General features: G+C 39.4%; 1 protein-coding gene across 1 annotated transcript in view; it reads left to right on the forward strand.

The window, feature by feature from the left end:
• Positions 1 to 27837, forward strand: part of Slc9a7 (solute carrier family 9 member A7) — a 153118-nt gene that overhangs the window by 74317 nt on the left and 50964 nt on the right. Inside the window, 10 exon segments of the mRNA XM_076918567.1 lie at positions 6477 to 6553; positions 9221 to 9333; positions 20624 to 20729; positions 21586 to 21727; positions 23185 to 23290; positions 23490 to 23578; positions 23681 to 23794; positions 25925 to 25973; positions 25976 to 26035; positions 26703 to 26856. Of these exon segments, the coding sequence (XP_076774682.1) occupies positions 6477 to 6553; positions 9221 to 9333; positions 20624 to 20729; positions 21586 to 21727; positions 23185 to 23290; positions 23490 to 23578; positions 23681 to 23794; positions 25925 to 25973; positions 25976 to 26035; positions 26703 to 26856 (1010 nt within the window).

The following is a 27837-nucleotide window of genomic DNA, read 5'->3' on the forward strand; positions in this document are numbered from 1 at the left end:
AGAAAAATACTCAGTGATCACATGGGAAAAAATGATTGATGTCCAATCTGGATAGGCTTATAAGGCATTTTGCTGAGTCAGACAATCCAGATTCAGGGTTATATGCTATATTGCTTCATTTATGTAGCATTACAGAAATGACAAAATTATAGAGATAGAGAACAAATTTTTGGATGCTTGGGATTAGAGATGATGGTAAGGTAGAGTTTGGGGAGACCACAAGTAGTCATAAAATATTTTTGTATGTTAGTATTTTTTTGGTGCCAAGGATGGAAAGCAAAGTCTTGCATACACGCTAGACAAGTGCTATCCTCCAGGCCAGCTCTGTTTCTTGACTGTGGCAGTAGTTATATAGTCTGCACATGTGATAAAATTACATTGACTTTGCACCAATATTAATCTTCTAGTTTTGGATACAGTTGGCAGGGGTGGTGGTGGATGAGGGGTACCCAAAACCTTTCTACATTGTCTTTGCAACTTCAGTAAAGCTACTGTTAGTCCAAAGTAAAAAAAAAAAAGTTGTAAAGAACGTAACTATCCTTATTATTGAGGATCATTATACTTGACAGCCAGAATTGTCTGTCTGTCTGTCTGTCTGTCTATCTATCCATCTATCTATTTATCTGCTCTAAATGTGGGAATGTTGTGTGAAGATCAGCTCCTCAAAGACCTTCCTAGGATAACAGACATGGAGTTTATTCAGCTCTGAAGGAGGATGAGAGAGAAACCTTTGAGTTCTAGAGAAGAAAGATATTGGCTGACAGTAAAACTCAACGTAATTTTATGAATTAAAAATGACTTCTAAATGGAGAAACTGTGCCTACATTAACTGGGAAAATTGTATTATGAACATAAAAGAGGGTATCACTACAGAATATTCAGATATTCAGTGGTTAATAAAGGAGTACTCAGAACAGTTTTGTGCCAGTAAATTATATGGGGCGGGGAGAAGTCAACCTTAGGTGTCATTCTTCAGGGACACTATACCTCATTTTTAAAAAAGATAGCATCTTTTATTGATTTTATTAAGTAGGCTACACTTAATAAATACAGTTCCAGGGATCTGTATGCAGAGGCCAGAAGAGAATGTCAAATGTTTCCTTCTGTTGCTCTCTGTCTCGTTGCACTTAGATAGGATTTCTCATGGAATGAGAAACTCACTGTTTGGCTAGGGATGGCTGACCAGCAAGATCTCATGATCTGTCTCTCTGCCTGCCAATGCTGGGTCTTCAGGAACACACAGCTGTGTCCAGAGATTTCACTCCTGAGCCATCTTCCCAGCCCCCCAGCCTTTTGTGTTATGTGGATGTTGCAGATCAAATCCACGTCTTCATGCTTGCTTGCATAGCAAGCACATTATAGATTGAGGTGTCTTTCTAGCGCTTGCTCTAGTAAATTTGACAAGTGAAATGGACAGGTTCCTTGAATAGCACAAATTTAACAAAGGTGACTAGAGATAATATAGAAAACTTGGACGACTCTGTGTTAAATAAAAAACTGAATTGATAATTAAAACCCTACCTACATGGCTTCATAGTGAACAAGACCAAACATTTTAGGAAGAAATAAAACCATCCCTGCAAAAACTCTCTCAGAAAATAGAAAATGGAACATTTCCCAATTCCCTTTAGAAGAAGAAGCCTGCCCAAGGTACTAGATTTTCTATCAGTACCATTTATCATCAGCTAGGTACAGGAACTATACATATTCATTTCTGTTTATAAATCTATATGAACATTCACAGAATCTATAAGGAAATAATGATGGTTGAACATTAACATAAGGATTTAGCTCATGATTAAACAATTAATTTACGGTTCAAGTGCCCTGGTAAACCTATTGTAGTATGAAGGTTAGCTCTTAGTAATAGTACTCCATAAGTACTTCATGAGTTGAAGACATAATGACAGAGACCTTTTAGCTATCAGCTCAGACAGTCAGAGGTAAGGAGGCTGAAATGGAGAGATGCTAGAAACTTCTGTGTAGGACAAAGTCTGTCTTTTTCACTCACAGTATGGCAACTGTAGAAGTAGCAAGAACAGTCACCTCATCCTGTATAAAATGATGAAGACTTCTAGTCAAAGCAAACTGGTGTTGTCTTTCACAGATCAAGGGAGCCTCCTTGCTGCATCATGCTGGGACAGGAGAGGAACATGAGAGGGCTGGGCTGCTGGATGCCAGAGAAACAGGAGGCTGTTTGTTTCTATATACAGAATTTGGAATGTAAAAAGGGCCCCGTGTTTCACTGATGTTCAAAACAGAATGATTAATGCTGCAGTCAATAGAGAAATAAGTCAAAGCTAGGCCTTCTCTGTCAACTCCACATCCGGAGTTCTTCCTTTGTGCTAGATGGAAGTTTTCCATATAAAACATCTCAAACAAACAGTTTTTTCCAAGTCACTTATACAGTTGCCAAAGTCATCTGAATCTTTACATCATCTATTGACACATAATAAGTAAGAAATGGTTATTGTAGAGATAATATTTTTTTCCTCAGTGGGGAATTTGAGACCTCTTCTTTGGATCAAGTGGATGATGGATAATTTATTTTAAATACCTAATCTGAACATATAATCAAAGTCATAGTTGCTTTAAAATGAAAGCAAATCATAGGTTATAAAAGCTTCTCTAATGGTTGAAAAACACCATTTTTGTATAACCTTCCCTTCATCAGCTCTGTTTTCTTAAAAGAAACCCAAATAACAAGCTTTCCTTATTTACTGATTGAACTTGTTTTTGACATGCTAGCCTTCTGTGTTACCAACCATTAGTGTCATTCTTTTTTAAACAATCTTTATAAAGTCACCAGATAGGTGGTTGTTACTGTGCTTGTCATCTCTGATTGCCCCTAGTTGATTAAATAGATGATAAAGATTTTACCATATTTGGATCATTTGATATATGCTATATTCTGAATATATACATATACACATATACATATATATTCTATACACCTCTGCATGCACTCATCTGTTTTCTACTGTGAAAAAGTTACTATTGGATTTTGCCTTTGATTTTGTGCCATTTCTTGTGGTTTGTTTATAGGGCACTAGTATTGGAAAAATCACCTAGGCACCTTTTTTTGTGACTGGCTCTCTCTCACACACATGTGTACACGTGCACACACACACACACCACCGATGGTGGGAATGTGAGAGAATATTGCTTCCCCAGCAGCAGGAATATAGGCAGAGAGTGGTACACTACTAACTGGAATCTCCAATGGATTTCACCAAAGTAAACCTTGGTCTAGTCTGTGCTAGGTTTAGATTCTTGAAGGCTTTATTTGGATATGCCACTATGTTTTTCTCTCTTCCTGCTTGTCATTCTGTGCCTAAAAGAGAAGAGTAGGGACAAATCATGACTATATTATAGACACATAAAAATAGGAAGAAAGGGCTAGTCTTTAGTTTAGTAACTCTTGTCCATTTCTCCTAAAAAGGCAGAGAGTGGTGGCAATTGAGAGAACCACACACTGGAGTCCAGACTTTAGTCCCTGGCTATAGTTTGGTAGATGTATGACTTCAGGCAACTCTAAAGCATGTCATAGAACCTTACATTTTTCTCATGTATGATGATTCAAGAGCTGAATATGGCAGCTCATGCCTATAATCTCAGTACTGGGGGGGGGGGGGGAGCTAAAGCAAGCGACTTCCATTAGTTTAAAGCCAGCCTGGCTAGTGGGTCAATCTCCCTGTCTAAACAACAGCTGATAATTTAGCTCAGTGGTAAAGCACTTCTCTAATATGCATAAGATCCGAAGTCAGTCTCCAGTATGGCCAAAACAAACAAGCAAGCAAGCTAGCAAGCAAGTTTGACTGAATCCCCACTGGGATGCTGTGAGGATTGAATGAGCTAGTACAAATGAAAGTACTTTGTGTATTATGAAATGTGCATTTAAATGCTGATATAATATGCAAGCATATCTTTTCAAAATAAAAATTTAGTTCAGCAGGTTTGAGTAAGAAATGAACAATTTATATGTGGTGGAGAGAGCTCCTGGAACATATTATGAGTGTATTCTTGTAGGTTTACATTTTTGGTTTTGTGCTTTAGCTAATATAAATGTGAATTTATCTAATCTGTATCTCTATTAATCCTGGGAATAATTGGCCAAAGAAATCCAAGTGTCACCACTCTTGTTAGTGCTGTGAACCCAAGAGAATGGAGCCTAAAAATGAGGGAGACTAAACTCTCATGCACTAGATGCACTAGCCAACTTTATTTAGAGCACCAGACAATTTCTATTCTGGGGGTTAATATGGTGGCTACTTTTATGTCAACACGAGCTAGTTATCTGAAAGGAGGGCACCACAATTAAGAAAATGCCTCCATAAAATCCAGCTGGAAGTCATTTTCTTAATTAGTGATTGATGCGGGGAAGAACACAGCCAATTGTGGGTAATACCATCCCTGGGCTGGTGGTCTTGGGCGCTATAAGAAAGCAGGCTGAGCAAGCCATGAGGAGCAAACCAGTAAGCAGCACTCTTCCATGGCCTCTGCATCAGCTCCTGCCTCCAGGTTCCTGCCCTGCTTGAGTTCCTGTCCTGACTGCTTTGATGAGCTGTTATGTGGAACTGTGAGCAAAATAAATCCTTAACTCCCCTAGTTGCCTTGGCATGGTGTTTCATCATGGCAATAGTAACCCTAACTTAGACAGTTAAGCAAGGTCACAAGATCAAAGTTCATATCACTTCAAGGTATATACAAACTGAAGAACAGGCCATGATTGGAAACATTTTTTGAATACCAAAGTAAGATAATGGTTAATCTGAGGTAAACCCTATTTACCACACAAATAACAAAAGCACATTTCAAAAACAAACCAATGTTTAGAAGGAGCAGAGGTCACAAGACTCTTGTCCTGTTGGAGTTTTCTTACAAGCTCTCAGAATTCTTCTAACACAGCTGTATTCTTGAACCATGTTCTGACACCGAGTCCCACCACAAGTGCATCTGAGATTGCAATTTCTATTTGGGTATATAACCTGAATGCCATTGGTTCTAGTGTTCCCTCACATAAGCCCTTAATGGAATTTAAAAAGTCATTATACGTTTATTTATTTTGGGTGCCCATGTATGTGAATGCATGCATGCCATGATGTGCAAGAAGTCAGAAGACAGCTTGAGCAGGGGCAGAGTGGAGTGGGGCCAGTGCTTTCTGCAGTGCAGGTCTCAGAGTTTGAAACTCAGGTCATCGGAATTGGTGGCAAGTGCCATAACCTACTGAGCCATTTTATCAGCTTCTTTAATGGAGTGCTATTCGAATTTCAGCTGTTAATATTTTTGAAATATGATACCTCCAAAATCTTGCTGTATAAATACAATAGCATTTAAAAAGTCTCAAGGCAGAATCAAGTATAATATGTTCGTTATCTGTTTAGGCAACACCTTCATTTGGTGGCTGTTGGCATGACATGCACTTGAAAGATTCTTATGAGCAGTAAATGTTCTTTTGACATCTTTTGACATCTGAGTCTCAGAGGAACATTGTGGGAAGATAACAGGGTCTTGGAATGTCTGAAATCCAGGGCAAAGGACAACTGCAGTCCTTTGCTCATATAGCCTGATGGCTGTGCCCACTATCCCTGATGTTACTCAGTTGGCATACCGGGTCTTTGCTGGATTTAAAATTGATGGCTAAGGTTTTGATGGTTCTTGTTTAATTAGGGTGTTTGGAGGATTTAGCTTGTCTATTTTTATTAAGAAATTCTGAATTTTAAATAGGAATTGCTTTTGCATATTGCCAAAAGATCTTAAGAGCGGGTTATAACCCTCCCTCCATCAAAAGACCCTATGGACCTGATGACTTGGAAGACGTGAATGTATGTGCGCATGTATTTGTTGTGTTCATTTTGAAGGTAACTTTTGAATATGCAACCACTTAAAGGAATATTACATCTCCCTCTGAATGATCTCTACATCTTAACATTGGTCCTAGGTTTCTTACTATACAAACATTGCCATCGTGAATTGAACTCACTTCCATCCTTGCTTTTCCATTTGTGTCTCTTTTATCCATCTTTTTCTGGCTCCAAAGAGTAAAGCAGATGATATAAAGAGATATAATGAAATATTTTACATCCCATATGTATATATTTAAGAGTCTGTTTTCCACCATCAAATTAAGTAGAATTCTTCTCAGAAGATACTTTCCCATTTATTTGTTTCAGACTTAAATCTCTAATGATCTTCTAAGATGCCACTAGAACCAGCAGGATAGTGAAATAAGCTGGTCTTTGTCCAGTCTCAAAAAAATAGTTGGTCTACTTATATATATGTGTGCACATATGAACACTTAATACAGCTTGATATTATTAGCCAGAATTGTTTTATCTAAAATTACTAGATGTACAAACAGTTTAGAATACCAGGTTTTAGAGGTTTTTAATTTGAGGTTTATGTTTGCATGTTTGATATTTTTTTTGGCTTGCTGTCAAGAATTACTATAATCCCTATTTTTTTGTTTCATTCAGAGACACTTTTTCAGAAACCTTGGGTCAATTCTGGCCTATGCCTTCTTGGGGACTGCTGTTTCCTGCTTCATTATTGGGTAAGTAATTCTTTGTTGTGTAACTAGTCTAACAAACTACCCAAAGGAATGACATTCATCAGCATTGTGTACAAAGCAGTTTCTTAATGTCATGTGAGGATGGCAGTTTGGATAGAGAGTTATCCTGTTCTGTATGGTAGTTGTTAGTTACATGTGAGCATTAAATTTAAATTAAGAATAAATTAAAATGAACTAAATTTACTAGATGATAATTTCTTATAGCATTTTCTGATAAAAAGAACCAGTTGTCTCTTACTCTAGGGCTGGAACAGGAACTTTACATGAAGATTGAGCATCTTTTAATACCAAAGAGTAAGCAAATGCTCAAAAGACAGCCATAAAGCTACAAGGCATGCCATAGGAACCCAAAAGACAACCTGGAAATTCTCACTCTACCCAGAGCCCATCAGTGGCTGAAACACAACAAAATGAATAGCTTTATATTAGATTGTCATATAGAGTATAAAATAAATATTCCTGGGTCTATAGATTGAGAAAAATATATGATTTGATGCAGAAACAAATGAGAAGAGGCACATTCCATATGCCAAATTGTAGATAAATGTTCTGGATACATCCCCTTTAAAAAGGTAGAACTTAGTCCTACTGACTCCAGATCTTCATTCCAGCCTAGCTTTTGAGTCTGGGCTGTATGTTTGTAGCTTCTTATAAGGAATATGGTACATAAAGTATGGAAAGAAGAGAGTAGCTTAAAAGGTGAGAACATGGAAAACATTACAAGTCATGTCGTTATTATATATCCTTGAGATTTGTGATGGGAAGGGTACTTTGCCTCCTTGGTCATCTACCCTAAATACATCATTATCTCTGTCTGAAGAAAAAGCCAAGCAAAAAGCACTCTGCAAACTTTCTGACCAGCATTGCTCAAAATTGCCAAGATTATCAGAAACAAGCAGTGGCTGAGAAACTTTCACAACCAGAAGGAGACCAGGAGATTTGATGAGTAAATGCCACGTAGGAGTTTAGATGGGAGTTTGCAGCAGAAAGGTGATATTAGGCTTTAAAAATGTACTAGCAAATCGGAATGTAGGATGAACTTTTAAAAATTAGTTGGAAAGCTGGAGATGAAGGAAAGGATCTTCTATCCTAGTCTTTAAAAGGAGTGTCTTGGAGTTTGTCCTTAATGTGGTGACAGATCACTGAAGAACACCAGGTTCCCCAGAATGCAATAATGATGATGGGAGGCAAGATTTGTATGAGGCTGCCAGAGGGAAATCTACCACTTAGACCAGGGATTTTAGTAAAAATGAATGGAGAAGGAAGTCTGCTTTCAGGAAATACTTGAAATGTTTGAACATGCAAGAACCCTTTGATAAGCAGCAAAGAACAAATCAGATCAGTTCCACAGAGCTGCCATGGACTGAAATTGAGCTGATTGGAGCAATAGCTGGCACACACTAGGCAAGCATTAAGTTCTAGCTAGTTCTTCTCAAAAGGATTCCATTCTGCACTGCAAACACTTCTTTCACCCTTAGCTTAGCAACCCCACTGTTTTAGTCAGTAAAGACACAAGGGTAAACCATGACATGGTCCTTACCTTCACAAATCTCATTGGATGGTTGGCTATAGTATACAGTGACTCAGTTATATGTTATTTTTATTCTCTTAACCCTTAAAGCTGCTGTTATTGCTGATGTATACACGCATCATGCACACAGATACATACATACACACATGTATAATACATGATAGGCTATTTTCAACACTTATTGCTGTTTCTAGCTATAATCTGCCACATAGGAAGCTTGCTCCAGCCAAGCTGAAATATTGAACATGATGGTCTCTGTTAGACCTTGTCACATTCTACCCAATATAAGGATAGCCTCACCCAAACAGAGCAAAAGGCCAGCTATATCAGTGGGACACTGGTGATCTACTAGGACATTTCAAGACAGTTCTATCTCTACCTTCTTTGCACTACTTTTTTTGATGGAGAGGTCAGTAATATCATTTTCTCCAGCTTCACTCTGCCCCCTAATTTCTATGACTTGAGATACATTTTCTTATAATTCTACATTTATAGTGATTATATATTATTTCAGGCTCTATCTTCCATTTTTTCTATCACCCAGTTGCTTAAGATCTTTAAGTTTATGACTCATCAAAGACCATACTTTGCAGTTGCTACAGTTGATAACAAGAACAACTTTTAAGAAACGTTTAAAAAAATATTCAGGGGTTGGGAATGTAAGTCAATTGGTACAGTTTACCTAACATGCACAAAGCCTTGGGTGGTGGTGGTTTACACCTGTAATTCCAGCACTTGGGAGGCAGAGGCAAGAGAATCAGGAGTTCAGGAACATTCTTGAATGGATCAAAAGTTGAGGGTCATCCTCTGCTACTTGGTGAGTCAAGCCCTGATTGGTCTACATGAGACACTGTCTCAGTGCCCCACCTCCATGCACACACAAAAATCAACAATATCAAGAGAAATATTCAGGTGCTTCTGCAAGATAATAATAAACTACAAACCAGTCCTTGGTGCTGAAGTCCTATTTGCCTAGGTTCCTGGTAAGTGTCCAACCAGAAGAGCTGCCTATTGCTTTCCCGAATCTCCCTTAAAGTACAGTGTTCTAATAGCACTCTAATACTCTGTTTATGTGTGTGCAAGATTTTTCCCTGACACTGTTTACCTACCATCTACAGAAATCTTATGTATGGAGTGGTGAAACTCATGAAGATTGTGGGCCAGCTCTCTGATAAATTTTACTACACAGATTGTCTCTTTTTCGGAGCAATTATTTCTGCCACTGACCCAGGTAATTGGACATTTGGTTTGATCATTATATTAGTATAATATTTAAATCTTATCAATTTCAGAGCAGTCATTGACTTTTGTTGCAGTAGAAAGACTGAGGCATTAACAGATGATTGAGGAATGCAATAGTAGTTAGATCTAACAGACTTATGCTTCTAAGAGAAGCCTGTGTTTATCTTCTCTGGTGGTTTGAATAAGATGTCTCCTATAGTCTCAGACACATGAATGTGTAGTCTCCACTTGGTGTTGCTGTTTAGAAAAGCTTAGGAGATGTGGCCTTGTTTGAGGAAGTACATTACTAGAGGTGGGATGTCAAAGTTTAAATGCCTTATTTCATTGTTACTTCATTCTCTAAGCTTGTGGTTTAAAATGGGAGCTTTCTGTTTGTTCTAGCCATCATACCTGGTATTTGCTACCTTTGGGGGAAGCTATAATGGTGATGGGCTCTTATCACTCTGGAACCTTAAGCCCTAATAAACCCTTCCCTCCATAAGTTGCCCTGGTCATTTGTTTATTAAAGCAATAGAAAAGAAACTGTACCTCCTTACTGTTTTATTGTGGGGAAATAGACAACATACAATGTAGCATCTTCGTTTCTGAACATCTGGTTCAGTAGTGTTAAGTATTGCCTTGTTCAGCAACTAATTTCTAGATCTTTTTTATTGTTTACAATGGAAACTCACATAGCAACAATTTCCCTTCTGCCTTTCTATCCAGCTTCTGGCAACCACCAGCCATTCTCCTTTTCTCTCTATAAATTTGACTACTATAATTTCCTCATGAAACCTTTGTATTTGTCTTGTTACTGACTCATTTTTAGCATCCTCCAGCATTGGTTCATCCATGGTACAGCACGTGCCATGATTTCCTTCCTTTTAAGGTTGAGAACTATTTCATATTTTGCTTCTTGAGTCTTCTGTTTAAGGACACCTGAGTTCTCCCTGCCTGCAATTCCCTCTTGTTGTTCCTGTTAGAATGACTAATATGGATATGATGTGTTCTCTTTTTCAGCATGGTGCTTTCACATTCCCTTAAGAAGAGTGCTGTTTGCTTTGAATAATGACTTTCCTTAATAGAAATAGTTGTATTCATAAACATTTTTTTTGCAGAGTTCTTCCATGACTTCCATACTGTGATGGAACTTGTATAAGTCTCTTATTTTGTATTTTCAAGTGTTAGGTGAACTAGTTCCTGAAAGTGCAGTTAATGTATAGCTTTTCTCCCTAGAACATCAAAAACAAACAGGATAAGCTTAACTCCAAGTTAGAATGTCTAAAGCAGAGCAGGGGCCTGTGGAGAGGACTCAACAGTTAAGAGCACTTGCTGCTCGTGCCAAAGACCCAGTGCTCAGATGGTAGCTCACAGCCATCTGTAACTCTAGTTTCAAAAGATCCACATGCAGGGTTCTCCTGCAATATGGGTATTGCAATGGGTATATGAGTACCCATACATATAAAATTTTAAAGTTCCCTCCCAAATTGTCAGCTATTGCTTTCTCTAATGTCAACTATTACAAGTCTGCTCTTCATGTCTATGGATTCAAATTAACTGCAAATCAAATGTAGTTTCCATAAAGTACACATGCATATATGTATTTATGCATACATATATATTCATAAATATAATGTCATCGGTCCATATAATGTTACTTGCATATATGTTTTTAGGGCTATGAAAAAAGAGGCCATGATTTTGAAGGAAAGTAGGGAGGGATATTTGGAAGGAGGAAAGGGAAGGGAGAAATGTTATAATTAAGTTGTGATCTCAAAATAAGCAACAATAATAACAAAACCAAATTTTACATGTCCTGAACATATAATGTAGTTTTCTCTTGTTTTACTCCCTAGCCTATGTAGTGCAACAACTGGTTACATAGCATTTACCTTGTATTAATGATTACAGACAATTTAGATATGCTTTTAAATGCAGCAGGGCACAAATACATATATCATTTTATATAAAGGACTTCAGCATCTGTGGGGTTTGGTGTCCATGTGAGGAAGTTCCTGGAACAGACTTCTTTCAAATAATGGAGATTAACTGACTGAACGTATTAGAAATAATTTATGGAGAACGGGTTGGTCCTGTCCTAACACTGGAGGTATAAACATTTTCTTAGTATGTAAAATGCTAACATTCTGAGCAGTAATAATCTTAAAGGTAGTGATAGTTCCCACTTGACCATGCCTCTTAGAGGTCTTCTAGATTAGTGTTATCCCATGGATCTTTCTGCAAAGAATGTTCTATAGTGTACTCAGTTCAGTATGGCAGCCACTGGCCATGTACTGCTACTGAATTTGAAATGTTGGGCACTGCAAACTGAAGGACTGAGCTATAGATTTTATTTAATATCACACAATTTAAAGGAAGTGGCTACATATGACTAGTGGTCATCACAGTGAACAACATGATGCTAGATAGTTGTGTGGTTTTGAGGAATCTCAATCTTCCAAGACATAGTAACCTTTCTTACCTCCAGATATTATCATAGACACTCTAAATTAGTGTTGAAGGATCCGCTGCTTGAGGCAACTTGGTTTGTGAAAAGAAGGTGAGATATGGAGTATTGGCGCCTTTGGGTTAAGCTCTAGTTAGGCCAGTCACTGCTCAGCTGGCTTGGGCCCACTTTCCCGTCTCTCATCAGCATCCTCATCTATAAAGTGGAAGTAATGAATCCCGTTTCTAAGGCTCCTTTGAGAATTAAATGCAGCCACACATGCAAAGCACTGAACATAACATTTGCTGATTATGTTGGCCTCTGTGCACATCTGACTCAGGCAGAGAGTTCTACTTTCCTCATGTTTATTTAAAAGGAAAATAAGAGATCCTCACTACTCAAGCATGTTTCTAAAAAATACCCTGAAAGGTAGCTTTATTTAAATGCTAATCTGTCCATGACTAGGTTCAGTGGAGAATCTATTGAGAAATAGATTCTTTGTAAGCCCAAGAAAGGTGTTTAAGCTGTCTAAACATATATTACTATTATGTTTGCATGTGGATTTATTATTATCATCTTATTAGCAGTATAACCAAATAATATGTAAGTGTGATAAAGATAGCAGATATTGTTTTCTGAATAGTATTACTTAAGTTATGCTTCACTTAATTGGATAAAAGACCCATTTTTTCAGACTATCTATATACCTGCTTATTTTGTTTTAATGTTTGTGTTTGTTATGACATTGCCATGCTACATCATTTTTATTTGGCCTCTGAAAATTGGCATAGTAAGAGTTCTATGTAAATAAAAATTGTAGAAAATTGGAAACTTAAACTTGTTAGACATTAAGACATTAACTTTAACTGCTTTTTGAATGGATAGCTTTTGAGATGTCGGATGTTTTATGTGTTTTACTAGCCTCCTAAATATCTGCTGCTTGAAAACTTGGGTCATAAAAAGATTGAAACTCAAGTGTAGAGTTAGAGGGTGCTACTAAAATGAAACAAAACAAAATAAAATTAAACAAAACAACACAACAACAAAACACAGGCCCATTTTGCTTTCAGTGAAGTAGGTCAATCAATTCCTTGACCTACACATTTTGCAAAACAAAGTTATTTACTGAGCAGTTTGGGTGGATGTGAGAGAACCAAGTCTCAAGTCCTCTTCCCTGAAGAGAGGCCAGGGCTGTTTATAGGATGATGGAGTAGGGTGACTTAAGACATGGGGAAATGTGACTGGAGGTGAAGTAATCTGTGGTCTAAGCACACATGGAATCAATTTTCATGGGTCTTCATGCAACACATGATCAGAAAATGGTAGTACCAGTGTGATATGGGGAAGACTAGGCATCTGCACAGGCCCAAGTGAAGACTTGGTGGCATCAACAAAAATGGCCTTGAAGTTATTCCTTAGCTTGCTGCTATTATTGTGATACTCATGTCAGAGCTATTATCTATACAAAACTAGTGTAGGGGCCAAATAACTACTAATAATATAGTTTAGTTGTGTGAATTCCAAAATTACTGACTTTAAACTCTCCTGAAAGCAAGTGACTAAGTGGGAATGTGGAGGTGGAGAATCACAGACGCCAGAGAACGAAGCATTGCTGGGTATAAGTGGGACTAGATGAGGTGCACTTGCTTGCTTGTTTGCTTTTTGGAGATAGGGTCTCATTGTGGCTCAGCATGGTTTAGAGCTCACTGTGACTCACAGGCTGACCTCGTTGCTGCTTTGCCCCTCTGAATGCTGGGAATACAGGTGTGAACTACCACATCTAGCTGTTTGTTTAATGATAAGACTTTGGAATCTGTTCTCCTATGGAGTCTTCTGAGGTCTTATTGTTTGGATAGCTACACTCCTGAGAATGGCTCTTCGGAGAGCCACTGGAATGTTTTTGAGCAGCAAAATATACATACTTACAATTGTAAGCACTCTTTTGACAAATGTCCACCTGATGATTATGGACCATTGAGCAAAGACTTGGTGTTAAGGGGGCTAGATCATTAGATTGCTTTCTTGTTCCTAAGCCATCTAGCAAAAATTCTTGTATGGAATGGTATTGACTGACAGAAAAAAGAGCTTCTTATCCCTGATTAAACTGTACTCAACAGAAACAATGAGAGACTAGGATCGCCTATGACACTATTTGAAGCCTTACCTCTCAATGATCCTCAGCATCTTCTAATACTGCCACCTAGGGGACTAACCCTTTTTATGTGAAAGTGTGAGCAACATTTATTTAAGTTAGATCTAAACCAGGGCAAATCTCTTCTTTTAGAGGCAACTTTCCCATTCTGTTATCTCTATACTATCCTCTTTTCAAGCTGCTGTCTGTTGTGGGTATTTCCTTACTGTGGTCAGGCAGAGACTTGCTAAGGAGAGGCACCATAGGGTGCCTTATAAAGTGATAGCAGGAATAAAGAAGAATTAAGGTTCATACTAGTTCTATGTAACTATTGGCTGTTATTGTTATTAATTATGCTTTCAAATCTAATAATGTGCAATCAACTATGTATTGTTTTTACTGTTGGTAATTATAGTATTTAGGCAAACCATGTTCTAAAGTCAGAAAAGCTTTTGAAGTTATATTGTATAATCCATCACTTTGTTAAATGTGATGATTACTTTTAACTGCTCATTTGATTGGTTTAAGAAATACTAGGGCATTAATAAGGAATACTTTTGAGTATGCCTGTAAGGACATTAATAGAGGGGGTTAAGACATGCTCTGAATGTGGGTGCTACTACTCCATTGGCTGGAGTTCTTGACTGATTAATCAGGGAAAAGAGGCAAAGCCAGCTGAATATCAGCCTTCATCTCACTTTTCTTTCTAATTGTGGATACAGTGAAGCTACCTCATGCACTTGGTACCATTCCTTCACAGTAATGATGTACTATATCCCATCAAGCAATGAGCCAAAATAAACCCTTCCTTTCTTAAGTTTTGCTTTTCAGTTCACAGGTATGAGAAAAGTAACCAGCCTACCAAATCTTTGGACTTTGCTGTGTGTTGAATTCTTCAACACTTGATGACTGTTGCATACTTTCAGCTTGCCCTATCACATTTATCTGGTACCCTTTCCTCTTTCTTGTTCCCAGAAGTCTGACTTACTTTCCTTTGCTTTCTGCTTTTCCATTGGATTGCTTTTCCATTGGATTCGTTTATAGTGAACCCCACTGGAAAGGGGATGAGGTATAGGAATCTTGCAGACAAGTTGTACCACTTCATCAGTAGTTACAGCTCCTATCAGATGGCCTAGTCCCTACAACTCCAGGTTCTGGTAACTGCTCCTTGCCCTGAAGCATTGTGGCCTGTGGATGAAAGTTCTGTTTTTCAGCCTCAAGTATGGTCTTCTCCCTTCTAGCTTCCCTGTACTCTTGCCACACTTTTATAAATAACTTCCTTATACAACCTTCTTAGCTTGCTGTTTGAGTATGCCATTTGTTTCTTCCAGAGACCCCCTGACTGATAGTGTTTGAAGACCTGGCTCTCTTGCTTCTAGCCTGCCAAGCCTGGGCACTATTCATTGTTATTTGCTTCCATCAGTAGTGAGTTCCTGAGTCCCCATGTAGTTGTGTGGATAGAGCCCCACCCATGGTAATCTACAGTGAGCATATGACATAACTGAGGAATGGATTTTCTCTTGTATCAACCACTGAAATTTGGGGGGTTTCAATACTGAAAGTACAGAGCAGCTCATGAATTACAGTCTGTTTTCTTACCCTTAAATGAGAGAAATAGTAATAGTAGCTTCCTCATAGGGTTTTTATAAGAACTGAATTAAATTACAAAATGCTTAGCATGGTGTCTGCTTCATGGTAAGTCATCAGCATTTGTGATTATCATTGTTAATTTTTCTTCAAAGCTGCATTTTAAAAATTTTTATTTAATCATTTTTACAATCCAGATTTTATCCCCCTCCTGGTCCACCCTCTGACTCTTCTACATCTCATACCTCCTTCCCCTACCCCTGTCTCCATGAGGAGGTCCTCACCTCCAGCCCCTACCTCACCAGACCTCCTCACTCCCTGGGGCCTCCAGTCTCTTGAGGGTTAGGTGCATCTTCTCTGACTGAGTCCAGACCCGGCAGTCCTCTGCTGTATATGTGTTGGGGCCTCATATCAGTTGGTGTATGCTGTCTGGTTGGTGGTCCAGTGTCTGAGAGATCTCAGTGGTCCAGGTTAGTTGAGACTGCTGATCTTCCTATAGGGTCGCCTTCCTCCATAGCTTCTTCCAGCTTTCCCCTAATTCAACCACAGGGGTCAGCAGCTTCTGTCCATTGATTGGGTGCAAAAATCTGAATCTGACTCTTTCAGCTGCTTGTTAGGTCTTCCAGAGCGTGGTCATGATAGGTCCCTTTATGTGAGCGCTCCATAGCCTCAGTAATAGTGTCAGGCCTTGGCGCCTCCCCTTGAGCTGGATTCCACTTTGGACCTGTCACTGGACCTTCTTTTCCTCAGGCTCCTCTCAATTACCATCCCTGCAGTTCTTTGAGACAGGAACAATTATGGGTCAGAGTTTTTGTGGGATGACAGCCTCACTTGATGCCCTGCATTTTTTAAAAGACAATTCTTATATAATGGTAAACTACTAGAATCAAAGTTTTGCATGAAGAACCATAAATATAATTCATGTAATAAATTATATAGAATACAACATTAAAAAAATTCCTATCCCCAAAGATTTCCTGGTTGTATAACTTGTTAAATCAGGGTGAACAGAAGAAGTTGTCTTTATGTCTTGAGATAGCATGCGTGTTGTAAGAACATGTTTGTCAAGAAGGCTTGCTGGCAGGCATGTATCCTGTTCTTCATCTGCTTGTGTCACGATACATAGGACACTCTTCAAATCCAAATTAGTTGTTTATTTTTTGTAAATGATAACATTTTGAAAAGGAAAGCATGTTGGAGGGAATGTCACTTTGAATGTTCTTTAGTCCCTAACAAGAATAGAGAAAGCAAGATAGAAAAAGGGAGGGGGACCTCATAAAGTAAATAATAATATTCCAGCAGGAACAGTGAGGCTTGGATACAAGAACAGCACCTCTGCAGAGGGAAAGAAGGGTGCTGATCATTGTGACTGCTATGAAACGCAGACATTTCCCACCAGTATTTACACACTCAAGTAAGGTTCCCCACTGGGAATAAATGTTGTTAGACTATATGATAACACATAGCTGAACTTTGCTGCTTTGTGGATTCTTCTGCTTCCCACCCTTTATCCACTCCCTCCCCCAGTTTCACCCCATCTCTAGATAGGAGGGAAAGAAAGATAGAGAGGAGAGAGAAATATCTCAGAATCTAATTTCTTCTTGTTTCTTCTGTGCTTTTAGCTGGCCTTTGCTACTTTGAGGGTTCTTTTATCCCACCCTTTATCCCCACCCCAGTTTCACCCCTATCACTAGATAGAGAAAGAAGGATAGAGGGGGGAGAAAGATAGATCTATCTCAGAATCAAATTTCTTCATGTTTCTTCTCTGAGCATAACAAACTACAACCATCCCACCTATGACCACGAACTACCAACCCTGCCTATTGGGGTTCTAGCATTTATATACCCTCTAAAAAGTTTCCAGAATTCTAGATGCCACACCATCGCAGAAACTACCTGCAGTTGGCAAAACTATGTATGTCTCTGCTAGAGCACAAGGCAAATCATACTCAGCTGCTGTGGTCAGTCCGAAGCAGCCCCATATTCCTACACCTGGGATTAAAATGAAAACATATATTTCTGAAGTTTTAAAAGAAACTTATATTCCAGAATTGTCTCTACAGTGAGATTTAAAACTGAGAGGGATGTTCAATGTTCAAATGTTATGCAGACCGGATTGATGTCTAACCCACAGAGGTCCACCCTACTCTGCCTCTCAAGTGCAGGGATTAAAGGCATGCAATACTACACTCAACTAATATTATTTTTTTTAGAAAAGAAATGCCCAGAAAATAACAATGGAAGGATTGGCTCATACCCTAAAGAGGAACTGCTACGACTATTGACTTTGATTGACAGGGCATTAAAAGAAGAGGACAGATTAAATTCTACTTGGGATGGGATAGACAATGCTAGAGTCAGTGGATCTCAGAAAGTATTGGGGAAGTTGTTATATTTAACAGTTCCAGATACAAGCAGATTTATTAGTTTTTTATAGTTTCTGTGATAAAACTCCATGGCCAAAAGTAATATAAAGAAGACAGAGTTTATTTTAGTGTACGATTATAGACTGATCGTGTCCATTGAGAGTGGGGAATGCATAGCATGGTAACAGGAGCAGGAAGCTGGATAATCACATTTTTTCACATTTTTATTTATACACAGGAAGTAGGCAGAGGGGGGAGAGGGAGAGGCAGACAGTGGAAGTGAGACACGCCTGCAAACACTCAAAGCTTGCTGCCCTCAGTGACATACTTCCTTCAGCAAGGTTGTACCTCCTAAGTGTACCAATAACCTCCCCCAAACAGCACCACCAGCTTGCTAAGAAGTATTTAAATACATGAGCCTGTGGAGGACACTCTCATTTAATGCTGTGCCCAGAAAAAGGAACCCACACACTACCCATGACACACCTTAATTAAATATGAGCAACACAATCAAGTTGAAGTTCATGTAAACATAAGGAAAAGTGAAGTTAACTCTTTGGACATGAAAGCTACGATAATGAGGTCAGACTAGGAAAATGGATCCCTTCCAAGGGATCAGATTCCAAAAGATGCTAAGGGAAATTAAGAAAGTGATAGGCAGCCTACTGTGGTGATACATGCCCTTATTCCAGCGCTTGGGAGACAGCAGGTGGATTTCTGTGAGTTCAAGGTTAGCCAGGTCTTCATTGACCAGGTAGTAGTGGCACATGCCTTGAATACCAGCACTCAGGAGGCAGAGGCAGGCAGATCTCTGTGAGTTTGAGACCATCCCTGTCTATAGAGTGAGTTCCAGGACAGCCATTGCTGTTATACAACAAACAAACAAACAAACAAACAAAAACCCCAAAACCCCGTAAAACTAAAAACAAACCAAAAACAACAATAAAAAGCAAAACACTGTCTCAAAAACAAAAGCAAACAAACAAGCAAATAAAAAAATGATTGATAGGCATTACAAAAGAACTATATGTTCCAGGCCTAGAAAATTGTTAAACCAAGAACTAAATCATGAGGCCCCTTAGAAAAGAGCTCACAGAAGGGGATGGAGGGGAAGCCTGGCAGGATGAAGGAATTTTTTTTAAAGTCTATTTTCTTTAAAATGTGCAGAATAAAAAGATACTGTCAGAGGATGTGTATTTGGGTGACTAAACTTTTAAAAAAGGGAAAAAGGTCACTATAAAATTTACACAGTGGTTATTTTGAATGAAAGGGGCTGGCAAATTCTTGAATTGGTTGTTGGTAAGAAAATTGACTTGCTTATACTTACTACACTAAACATTTGGTTTGGTGTCCCAATTCCAATAAATAGTGGTGCTTTTGGCTACATATACCAACCAGAAAAAACCTGGCAGATAGTGGCTTAAACAAAAATAGATGTTTATCTTGAATCTTACCAGTGGCCTGGTACCATGACTTCTGTCCCAGCTGGCATCTAGGACCTTCACATTTCTATCATGCTCCTTTGACTTTTACTGGTATCTTCATTACTTATGGAGGTAAGCTGGATGGTTGTATCTGGCCTTCTTCTCTATCCTCTCCTGCTGATGGAGGCCAGGGATATGGGTAGCCATCTTGAGGTACACAGGTCAGCTCCCACAGGAAAGCCATTATCTGGTTTCAAACACCAGTAAAACTAAAGTTGAGAAAGCTTGCTCTAGCAGTAAGTCACAGTGTGTATGCTCTGGGAGTACCTGATGGGAGCCCATCAGGTCAAAGAGTGATGTTCATAATAACAACAATACATTATTTGTCCTTTTTCCTCTCTTCTTTCTCACTGTACAGTGGGGTTTTCTAGAGGCTGAACAAGAACATGATATTATCTGTCCCTTAGCTATAGATACAACTGTGAGAAGTGTCTGCCTTCTGTCAATCTAAGGGTTTTATTAAAAAAAAGGAACAATACCTTCTTTTCAGGTTTTTATTTTATAAAGTGTAGTTTTTATTAAAATATTTCATGTTAGTGAGTAAAAGGTCATTGTTATTTTAAGTGTACATATACTTATCTTTCTGTTTTAGTGATTAAAATCAATATCAGCATCAGGAGCATAGGTTTTAGAGGATAAAGGAGTTTAGAGGTTAAAAGGTGGAGAACTACTGATCCAGAGAACAGTTGATTCTTAAAAACTTCACAAATATAAAAACTGACAGAAGTGTAATTATGGGCTGAGCGTGGTGATGCATGTCTGTAATCCCGACACAGGAGTAAGGTGGGAGGACTGTGAGTCCCAGGCCAGTCTATAAAGGGCTATATAAGATACCCTTTCTTAGTTCTGTATCCCCTAACAAGTATAATTACAGCTAATTTGCATGGACAAAGCCTTGATCACAGTCTTCTTGTTTCCTGACTTGGTGCTCCGTTTGGGGAACATAGGGGTCTGTCTTTAAACATTTGCTCACCCACAAAAAGAGACAAATCATATAAATGCCCCCTACCCCCGATTCTATATAAGGTATTTTTGGTGAATGGAGGGAGTAGGGTAGGCAGCAGTATACTCAGGTGCAGGGATCATCAGACTCAATGACCACATCAAACTTCATCTAGGTTTACCATTTTCCCTCCCATCAGACAAATCATTTGTCTTTGACTCATTTGCTGGCTACCAAGTCACCTTGTCCCACTTAATATATAAAGTAGCCGCTATAAATCTGGAACCAGTGGTTTAAGAGCAGAAACCAAAACTAATTTCTGTGCTTTGGGCGTACATTTCAGTGACCGTGCTGGCAATATTTAATGAACTGCATGCAGATGTGGATCTTTACGCTCTTCTGTTTGGAGAGAGTGTGCTGAATGATGCAGTTGCCATTGTACTATCCTCGTAAGTAATTCTATGGGGGGGGGGCTGCTAATGTTTCTGGCTGTGTTCCTCAGCAGCATTCAGGATGCTGACACCAGCATAGCATGGTGGCTGTAGCTTAAATTAAGTGTATTTTCTCTGGGCAGTGCATGGCAAACTATATGTTTATTGATATTTTCAGTTACAGTGAGCCTCTTTATCCTCTAGGGATACAGTTTAAGACTGCTGCTGAATGTTTGAAGTCATAGATGATACTGAACCCTGTTTATGATATTCCCATATATACATATATACAAACAAATACATACCTATGATAAACTTCAGTGCATAAATTAGACAAGTAGCAACAACTAATAATAAAGTAGAACAATTATAATACTATATTTTAATTGTTAAAAGTTATGATTAATTGCATTTTCATCTTTTCACTTATGTAACACTTATTTAACACTTTATGGCTTCTCTTTGGCAGATCCAAAATTTTAGCAACACTACTCTTTCTCCTTGGAAATATTATCAAGTCAAATAAAGGTTGTTTGAGCATAAGGGCTGCAGTCTGATAACCTCAATGAATTGTTTCTAAGGGACGAATAGTCAAGTAGCATATACCATGTGGCTACATTTGACAATGTAATGATTCATGTCATCAGCAGGTTCAGCAGATAGTTTGAAGCTTCATTATGCTATGTAGAAGAGTATACAATTTAGAACTTATAAATTGTTGAATTCTGGAATTTCCTACTTGATATTCTTAGACTGAGGTGACCTTGAGTAACTAGAACCGTGGAAACTAAAATAGTGAAGAAGGGTGGGGCCTGCTCAGTGTACCGTGGTGTAAAACCAGTGTGGTCTTAACCGCCCCCTCTCTATCCTACAGGTCTATTGTTGCCTATCAACCAGCAGGACTAAATACTCACGCGTTTGATGCTGCTGCCTTTTTTAAGTCAGTTGGCATTTTCCTAGGTATATTTAGTGGCTCTTTTACCATGGGAGCTGTGACTGGTGTTGTTACTGCTCTAATATCCTTTTAAAAAATGTTTTGGCCCCTGCCTTGCTACACACACATATTAGGTTTGCAAAGAGAAACTTCTCAGTTCCTGCTTTCAGATCAGAATCTTAGACTGATTGTTCTTTTGAGATGTGGTACTACCTCAGATGGGTCATGCCGAGTGATTGGGTCCCTAAGTAAGAATCTGGAGAAACCTCTGGGATATTGAACTCTATGAGTTTCAAAAAAAGAGGTAGTGAAATGGGGGAGAGAATTGGGGTGCATATGATCAAAGTACATTGTTAGGATGTATGAGATTGTTAAAGAATAAGTAAAATAAATTTTGTCGAAAGAGAAGGTGAGGAAAGAAGGAAAATACAATCAATGAAACATATAATATACCAAATAAAAATTTTAACATGGGGGAATTTAACTCTCTACTTTATCCTTACCTCTGCTGCTTCTCCCCCTTTCTTATAACCCAGTTGGGACATCAGTCATAGGGGATGAAGAGACTGAGGAACCCAGAGGAGGCTTGTAATCAGTGACCACTGATTGGACAGCACTTTAGCTTTGGGATCCTGGTGCTGTCTGCTGTTCAGGTAGCCATAACTAGCCTGGAGCCATTGGTGGGAATTACTGGACTTCCTCCTTTGTGGTCCATTGGGAAAGAATGGTATAATATTTAGTTTCAAATAAGCAAACAAAAAGAAAAACATGGAAAGAGCTGGCAGTCCCTTTACATATGTGCTGAATCCTCCATCACGATACCCTCTTTGATTGGCACTACTAATGAGTGTACATACTACATCCATTTTACATGCAGCCAGTAGAGATAATGTGGAAAATTATTAGTGAGATTTTAGTTTGGTTTTTGTTCTAGTCTTTGAAATATGTGTCTTTTGCTCTTTGTAAAATCTCAGCTCTGCCTAACTAATTACATTTTAAGTGTTGAGAAACCACAGGTAGCCAGTAGTTACTGTGTCATCTAGCACAAATTAAGATAAACCTATCTTAATTAAAGACCCTGGTACTAAGGATTTAATTGTGCAGTGAACTTATTTGTGACTTGTTTTTATGTTGACAGTGTACTGAATGGCAGTAGGAGGAGGAAGATCCTGGTTGTTCTTAAAAGTAGATCCCAGCAACTTATTGATGTCTCAGAAATTACAGATTTCTTCTCTTTTGTCCCATACACGGATCAGGCCTAATGATCCCTGGGGATCAGAGCCTGAAGAGCCTGTCTTCCCAGGCCTGCCCAAGACCTTCCCAGCTCTATGAGAACTAACTTGTCAAGTCAAGAAAATTATTCATAGCATCATGATAATTCATGTAATATAAACCCATCCATTTTGAGTACACAATTCTGTTTCTTTGAATTCTTTATGTTATTACGTTTAAAAACATAAATATATAATAAAAATTGCCTCAGTACACAATTTAAAGTCATTAAGTGCCCAGAGCTGCTGTCCTTAACCTGGTGCTGACGTGACCAAATTTACTAAGCTGCACTGCTTCCCCCTGCTGGAGACAGCGCTTTTTTTCCTGATGTCCTGGAGCACCTTTCTCCTGGCTGAAGCCTGTGGGTTTACAGGTAGGTTTACTGCTGGACTGCAGCAGGGCCTGTACTAGAGGGAGGGAGAGGAAGAGAGGGAGGGATAGATGGAAGGAGGGAGGGAGGGAGGGAAGGTGGATGAGAGTTATACAAGGCTCACATGCCATACATTTTCATCTCAGTAGATTTTTTTCTTGTCTCTTCTTTGCCACTGACGTTTAGAAACTCTTCTCAACAGGTGTTGTAGCTGTCCTTTTCTGTGGGATTACACAAGCTCATTACACATATAACAACCTGTCAGTAGAGTCTCGAAGTCGAAGCAAGCAGGTAAGAGTGGCCCTTGAGTCTGCTGGGCTGCCAGGGAGCTGGGCAGGAGGAGTGCAGCCAGGAGTGCAGTGTTCACAGCCTCCCTTTTCTTTCTTCATGCAGCTTTTTGAGGTGTTACACTTCCTGGCAGAGAACTTCATCTTCTCCTATATGGGCCTGGCACTGTTCACCTTCCAGAAGCATGTCTTCAGCCCCATTTTCATCATCGGTGCTTTTGTATCCTTTTCCTGTCCCACATTGTAGACAGAAGTGACCTCTGCTGGGAAAGGTGTGCAAGCACTAAGACTCTGATTTGAATGGGCAGCTGGGTCTGTTCTAGTTCGGTGCATTTGCATCGGGATAGGGGCTAGAGGATGGGGAGCTTCCTAAAGCTGAATGTATTTTATTTCAAAGACTGGCTTTTTTTTCTGCCATTTTCTGTTCTAAGCTGCTGTTTGATGAGCTCTGTCCTGATTAGAACTAAAAGTCAATAACCATGTCAGTCCCCAGAATTATTGTTGATATGCTATTGTGTGTCAGCTGTAACAGAGTCAGCTCCCAGATTCTAGTGACTAGAAGGTTCCACTCTTCTTGCTCTCAGCTGCAGATTCTAGCTTGGGTAGCCTCTTTGTGTGTGTGTGTGTGTGTGTGTGTGTGTGTGTGTGTGTGTGTGTAGACAGTGACCATGCTTTTTAGCTAAACTGCCCTGCTCCTTATATTACGCTGGGAGAGATTCCTTTGTTTTTCTAAAACAGGAAGGAAGAGAGGTTTGGAAGGAGGAAGAGATAAGGAATAAAAGAACAGATATAAAAACTGGTAGGATTGGAGGGGAAGAGGAAGGAAGAAGGAAGAAGAAAGAAGAGGAAGGAGAAGAAAAGATAAAATAAAGCACGTAGTTCTTTGACTTCAACCCTTGGGATGTAGTGTTTGGAGAGGGGAACACTTTGGGGGCTTGGGTTAGAGAGGAGGAGTGTGCATGCCCAGCAGCGGCCCAGCAGCGGCCCAGCAGCTAAAGGCTTCTGGAGTTTTAAGACTTGTCCCTATTGCTTTTTTTTTTTTTTTTTGGCCTTTTAAAGGCCTCATGGGAATCCTTAACTCTTCTAGAAGGATTTTTTTCTCTTCTGGGATTTTGGCTTTATGTGCAAGAGTGTATGTAGGGCTGCCCCTCCTTAGCTGCTAGATAGTGACAGTCCTACTTAGGATCTTACTGAGTGGCCTCACACATTCACTAAGAAACAGCTTAATTTCCACGGGATTAGTTTTTCTTCAGTAAGGCTTGGCATGTTGCTCTGATTTGTATTTCCTGCACAGCATCCTGGAAGAGATAGTGGGAGGAGGGCCTTGTTTACAGATCAGGGCCTGCTGGCTGGGTGAGCCACATCCTCTGGGAATCCAAAAGGGCTTCTGACCACTTGAGGAGTTTTCCTCCACCTCTGAGATAGAATGTGCTTCACAAGCACTGCCCATTTCCTTTCGTTAAAAACAAAATCAAACAAGGAAAGGAGAAAGAAAAACCAAAAAAGGCAGAAAAAACACCTTTACACTTTACCCTGGAGGAAGTAGAAGATAGTTCGGCCCTGGCTTCTGTCTGAAACAGCTGTGGCTCCTGCAGCTGGTGCATTGCTGGACGGAAGCTCTCTGTTTGCTGGCTCCTGCCTGAGCTTCCTTCACTGACCAGGGGATTGTGCAGCTCTCTCTGTTGGGTGCTGTTTAAACTTGGCAAGGAAAAAAATGACCGGTTTCCCTGAATTCTTTGCTTTTCACAGTAGAACTCCTTTTCCTATTCATCCTTTTCTGCATTTTACATTTCCAAGGGGGCAGTGAAGCTACATAGAACTCTCTCTGCGTTAATTTGTATGAGTGAATGTCTTTGTGGTAAGGGTACTCAGTTTCTTCATTTCTAATTCTCCAGTGTTCCCTGGGCTTTGAACTCCCTGATGTTGGCTTGTGAATGAAGCTTACTGGCTCTCCCAGCAAACTTTGTACAGTTGGAGTCTAGACTTACTTTTCTTTCTTGTCATTCTCTTTCCAGTAGAACGCAACATTGTATGCGCTTTGTTTAGTCCGTGCTCCTGCTATGATACTTTAGATTATTTCTGGGCTCATTTTATTTTTGAGAAACTGAGATAATCTGCCAATACCAGTTCAGTGTAGTTCAAAGGTTACAATGTGTTTATAAGCTTGAAATTAATGAACTAAGAAGTGGGAAAGTTGGCCAAATGACTCCCATTTTGTTGCTGAGAGATTGTTGCAGGGCGAATCAAGGTTTTCTGGCTTCTTTGGGCAGCTGCTAAAATTTTATGGTCAGAGTGTTTTGAAGTGCCATTCTGGAAATGTGTTGGCTCCTTAACCTCACCTGGTGGCCAGGTTGCCATTTTCCTGGGCAGGGCTGCACACATCTACCCACTCTCCTTCTTCTCAACTTGGGCAGAAGGCATAAGATTGGCTGGAATTTTCAACACATGATGATGTTTTCAGGTAATATATGTGTGTGTGTGTATATATATATATGCATATAATATTATATTTAATATTATACCCATGTATTTCTAAAGAAAACAAATTTTATCTAGCAAACTGGGATATGGTTAAAATATAACCATCTGGGCTTAGTAGCACCTATCTGTAATCATGAACTAGGAAGGGGGGAGGTAAAAGGATCAGGAATTAAAACATGCTTAAGTAAATATTGAATATGAGGTCAGCCTGTGCTATATAAGACCCTGTCTTAAAAAACCTTGTTTCAGATCAACCTGTCTTTTCACTATTCGGTAAGGCGCCCCTCCTTTGCTAAGAAAAATACCACCCTGTTTTCCACAAGTGTGCATTTGACATAGTCATACTCAGCCAGCATACTGGGTGGTATTTGGATAGAAAACTTAGAGAGCTTGTTATTATGCATGTTTCTTTTTCTTTCAGCTCAATAGCAAGAGAACCATTTAAATAGTAATAGTAGCTAGTGTTCTAAAATGTGCTGTTTTTTTCTCATCCTGGGAGTTCTGTGAAAGGTGATTCTCCCTGGGTTAGCCATCCTGCCTCCCAAAGCATGTGGCTAGAGTTTTACCCTTATATGTGGCAATGAATTTTGAGGAGTTGTTGCCATGTCCCCATATCACCAGAAGACCTTCTTGTTTGGTCCCCACAGGCCTAAGAGGAGCGATGGCATTTGCATTGGCTATCCGTGACACGGCATCCTATGCCCGCCAGATGATGTTCACAACCACACTGCTCATTGTTTTCTTTACCGTGTGGGTCATTGGTGGAGGCACAACACCCATGTTGTCATGGCTCAATATAAGGTCAGTTTATAACCAAATCAATTTTGTGTCTGAATGTGTCAGTTGTCACTATTCTTGAGAATGTTCAATGTGCCATGCTGGCTGTACTGTTGAAAAGTTTTCATATTTTTTTTTTTTTTTTGGCTTAAGCAATGTGTGTGTTTGGGAGTGTATTTTTTAATTAAAATTTGGAGTGTGGAGATTTTACAGGATACAAAAATGTCATTAAATTCTAAAAAAGAAAAAAATTAAAATAGTCAGTACACACAGGAAATTAGGATGAGCTGGCTCTGACTAGGGCAATGACTTTTGTGGAAGAGTTCAAAGTCTTAAAGCTACAGGAAAAGGGAACAGACTTGTAGCCCTGGTAATGTTTCCTGTCTCTTTGTGATGGAAGCTGGGCCCAGAAGTAGAAGCTACTTAGCCAGAAATTAAAAGACTCAAGTAGAGTTTTTCTTTCTTAGGAATTTGTCCGCCATGCCTCTCCTTGCTTCTGGTCAAAAAAAGAAATAGTATTGTCTATGTAACCCTCATCTGTCATAGCCTCATGACATCTTTTGTTTGTGGTCTGTAGCTTTGTTAGGACAGAAGGATGTTTACCAGAGTCTCTTTTATTTTTCTTTGACCCTCCTGCCTCTACTTCCTAAACACTGGAATTACAGGTGCCTGTCCCTATACGCAGACTTAGGAACTTTATAAAGGCTGTTTGACTTCTGTACTGTGATCTACAGCACCATATAGTCAAAAGGCACTGGTTGAAACAGGCGTCCAGAGACCCACAGCCCAACAATGACTGATCTCTGATCCCTCATGTCTTCGAGCTTCACTTTTCCTCAATATAAAATGAAGCCTTATGCCAGAGTCCTTCCAGGCCCTCCACATCCAGTTGTTAAACTCTGCCTCTGCAGTCCGTGTTGCTGAATGTACTCTGGCCCCCTGCTGTAGTTTATGTTTGCACAGGGTGACTATGACCCATCAACCAGGCACTTGGGTAATGCAAAT

This window comes from Arvicanthis niloticus, chromosome X, assembly GCF_011762505.2.
Source record: "Arvicanthis niloticus isolate mArvNil1 chromosome X, mArvNil1.pat.X, whole genome shotgun sequence".
NCBI classification, from domain to species: Eukaryota; Metazoa; Chordata; class Mammalia; order Rodentia; family Muridae; genus Arvicanthis; species Arvicanthis niloticus.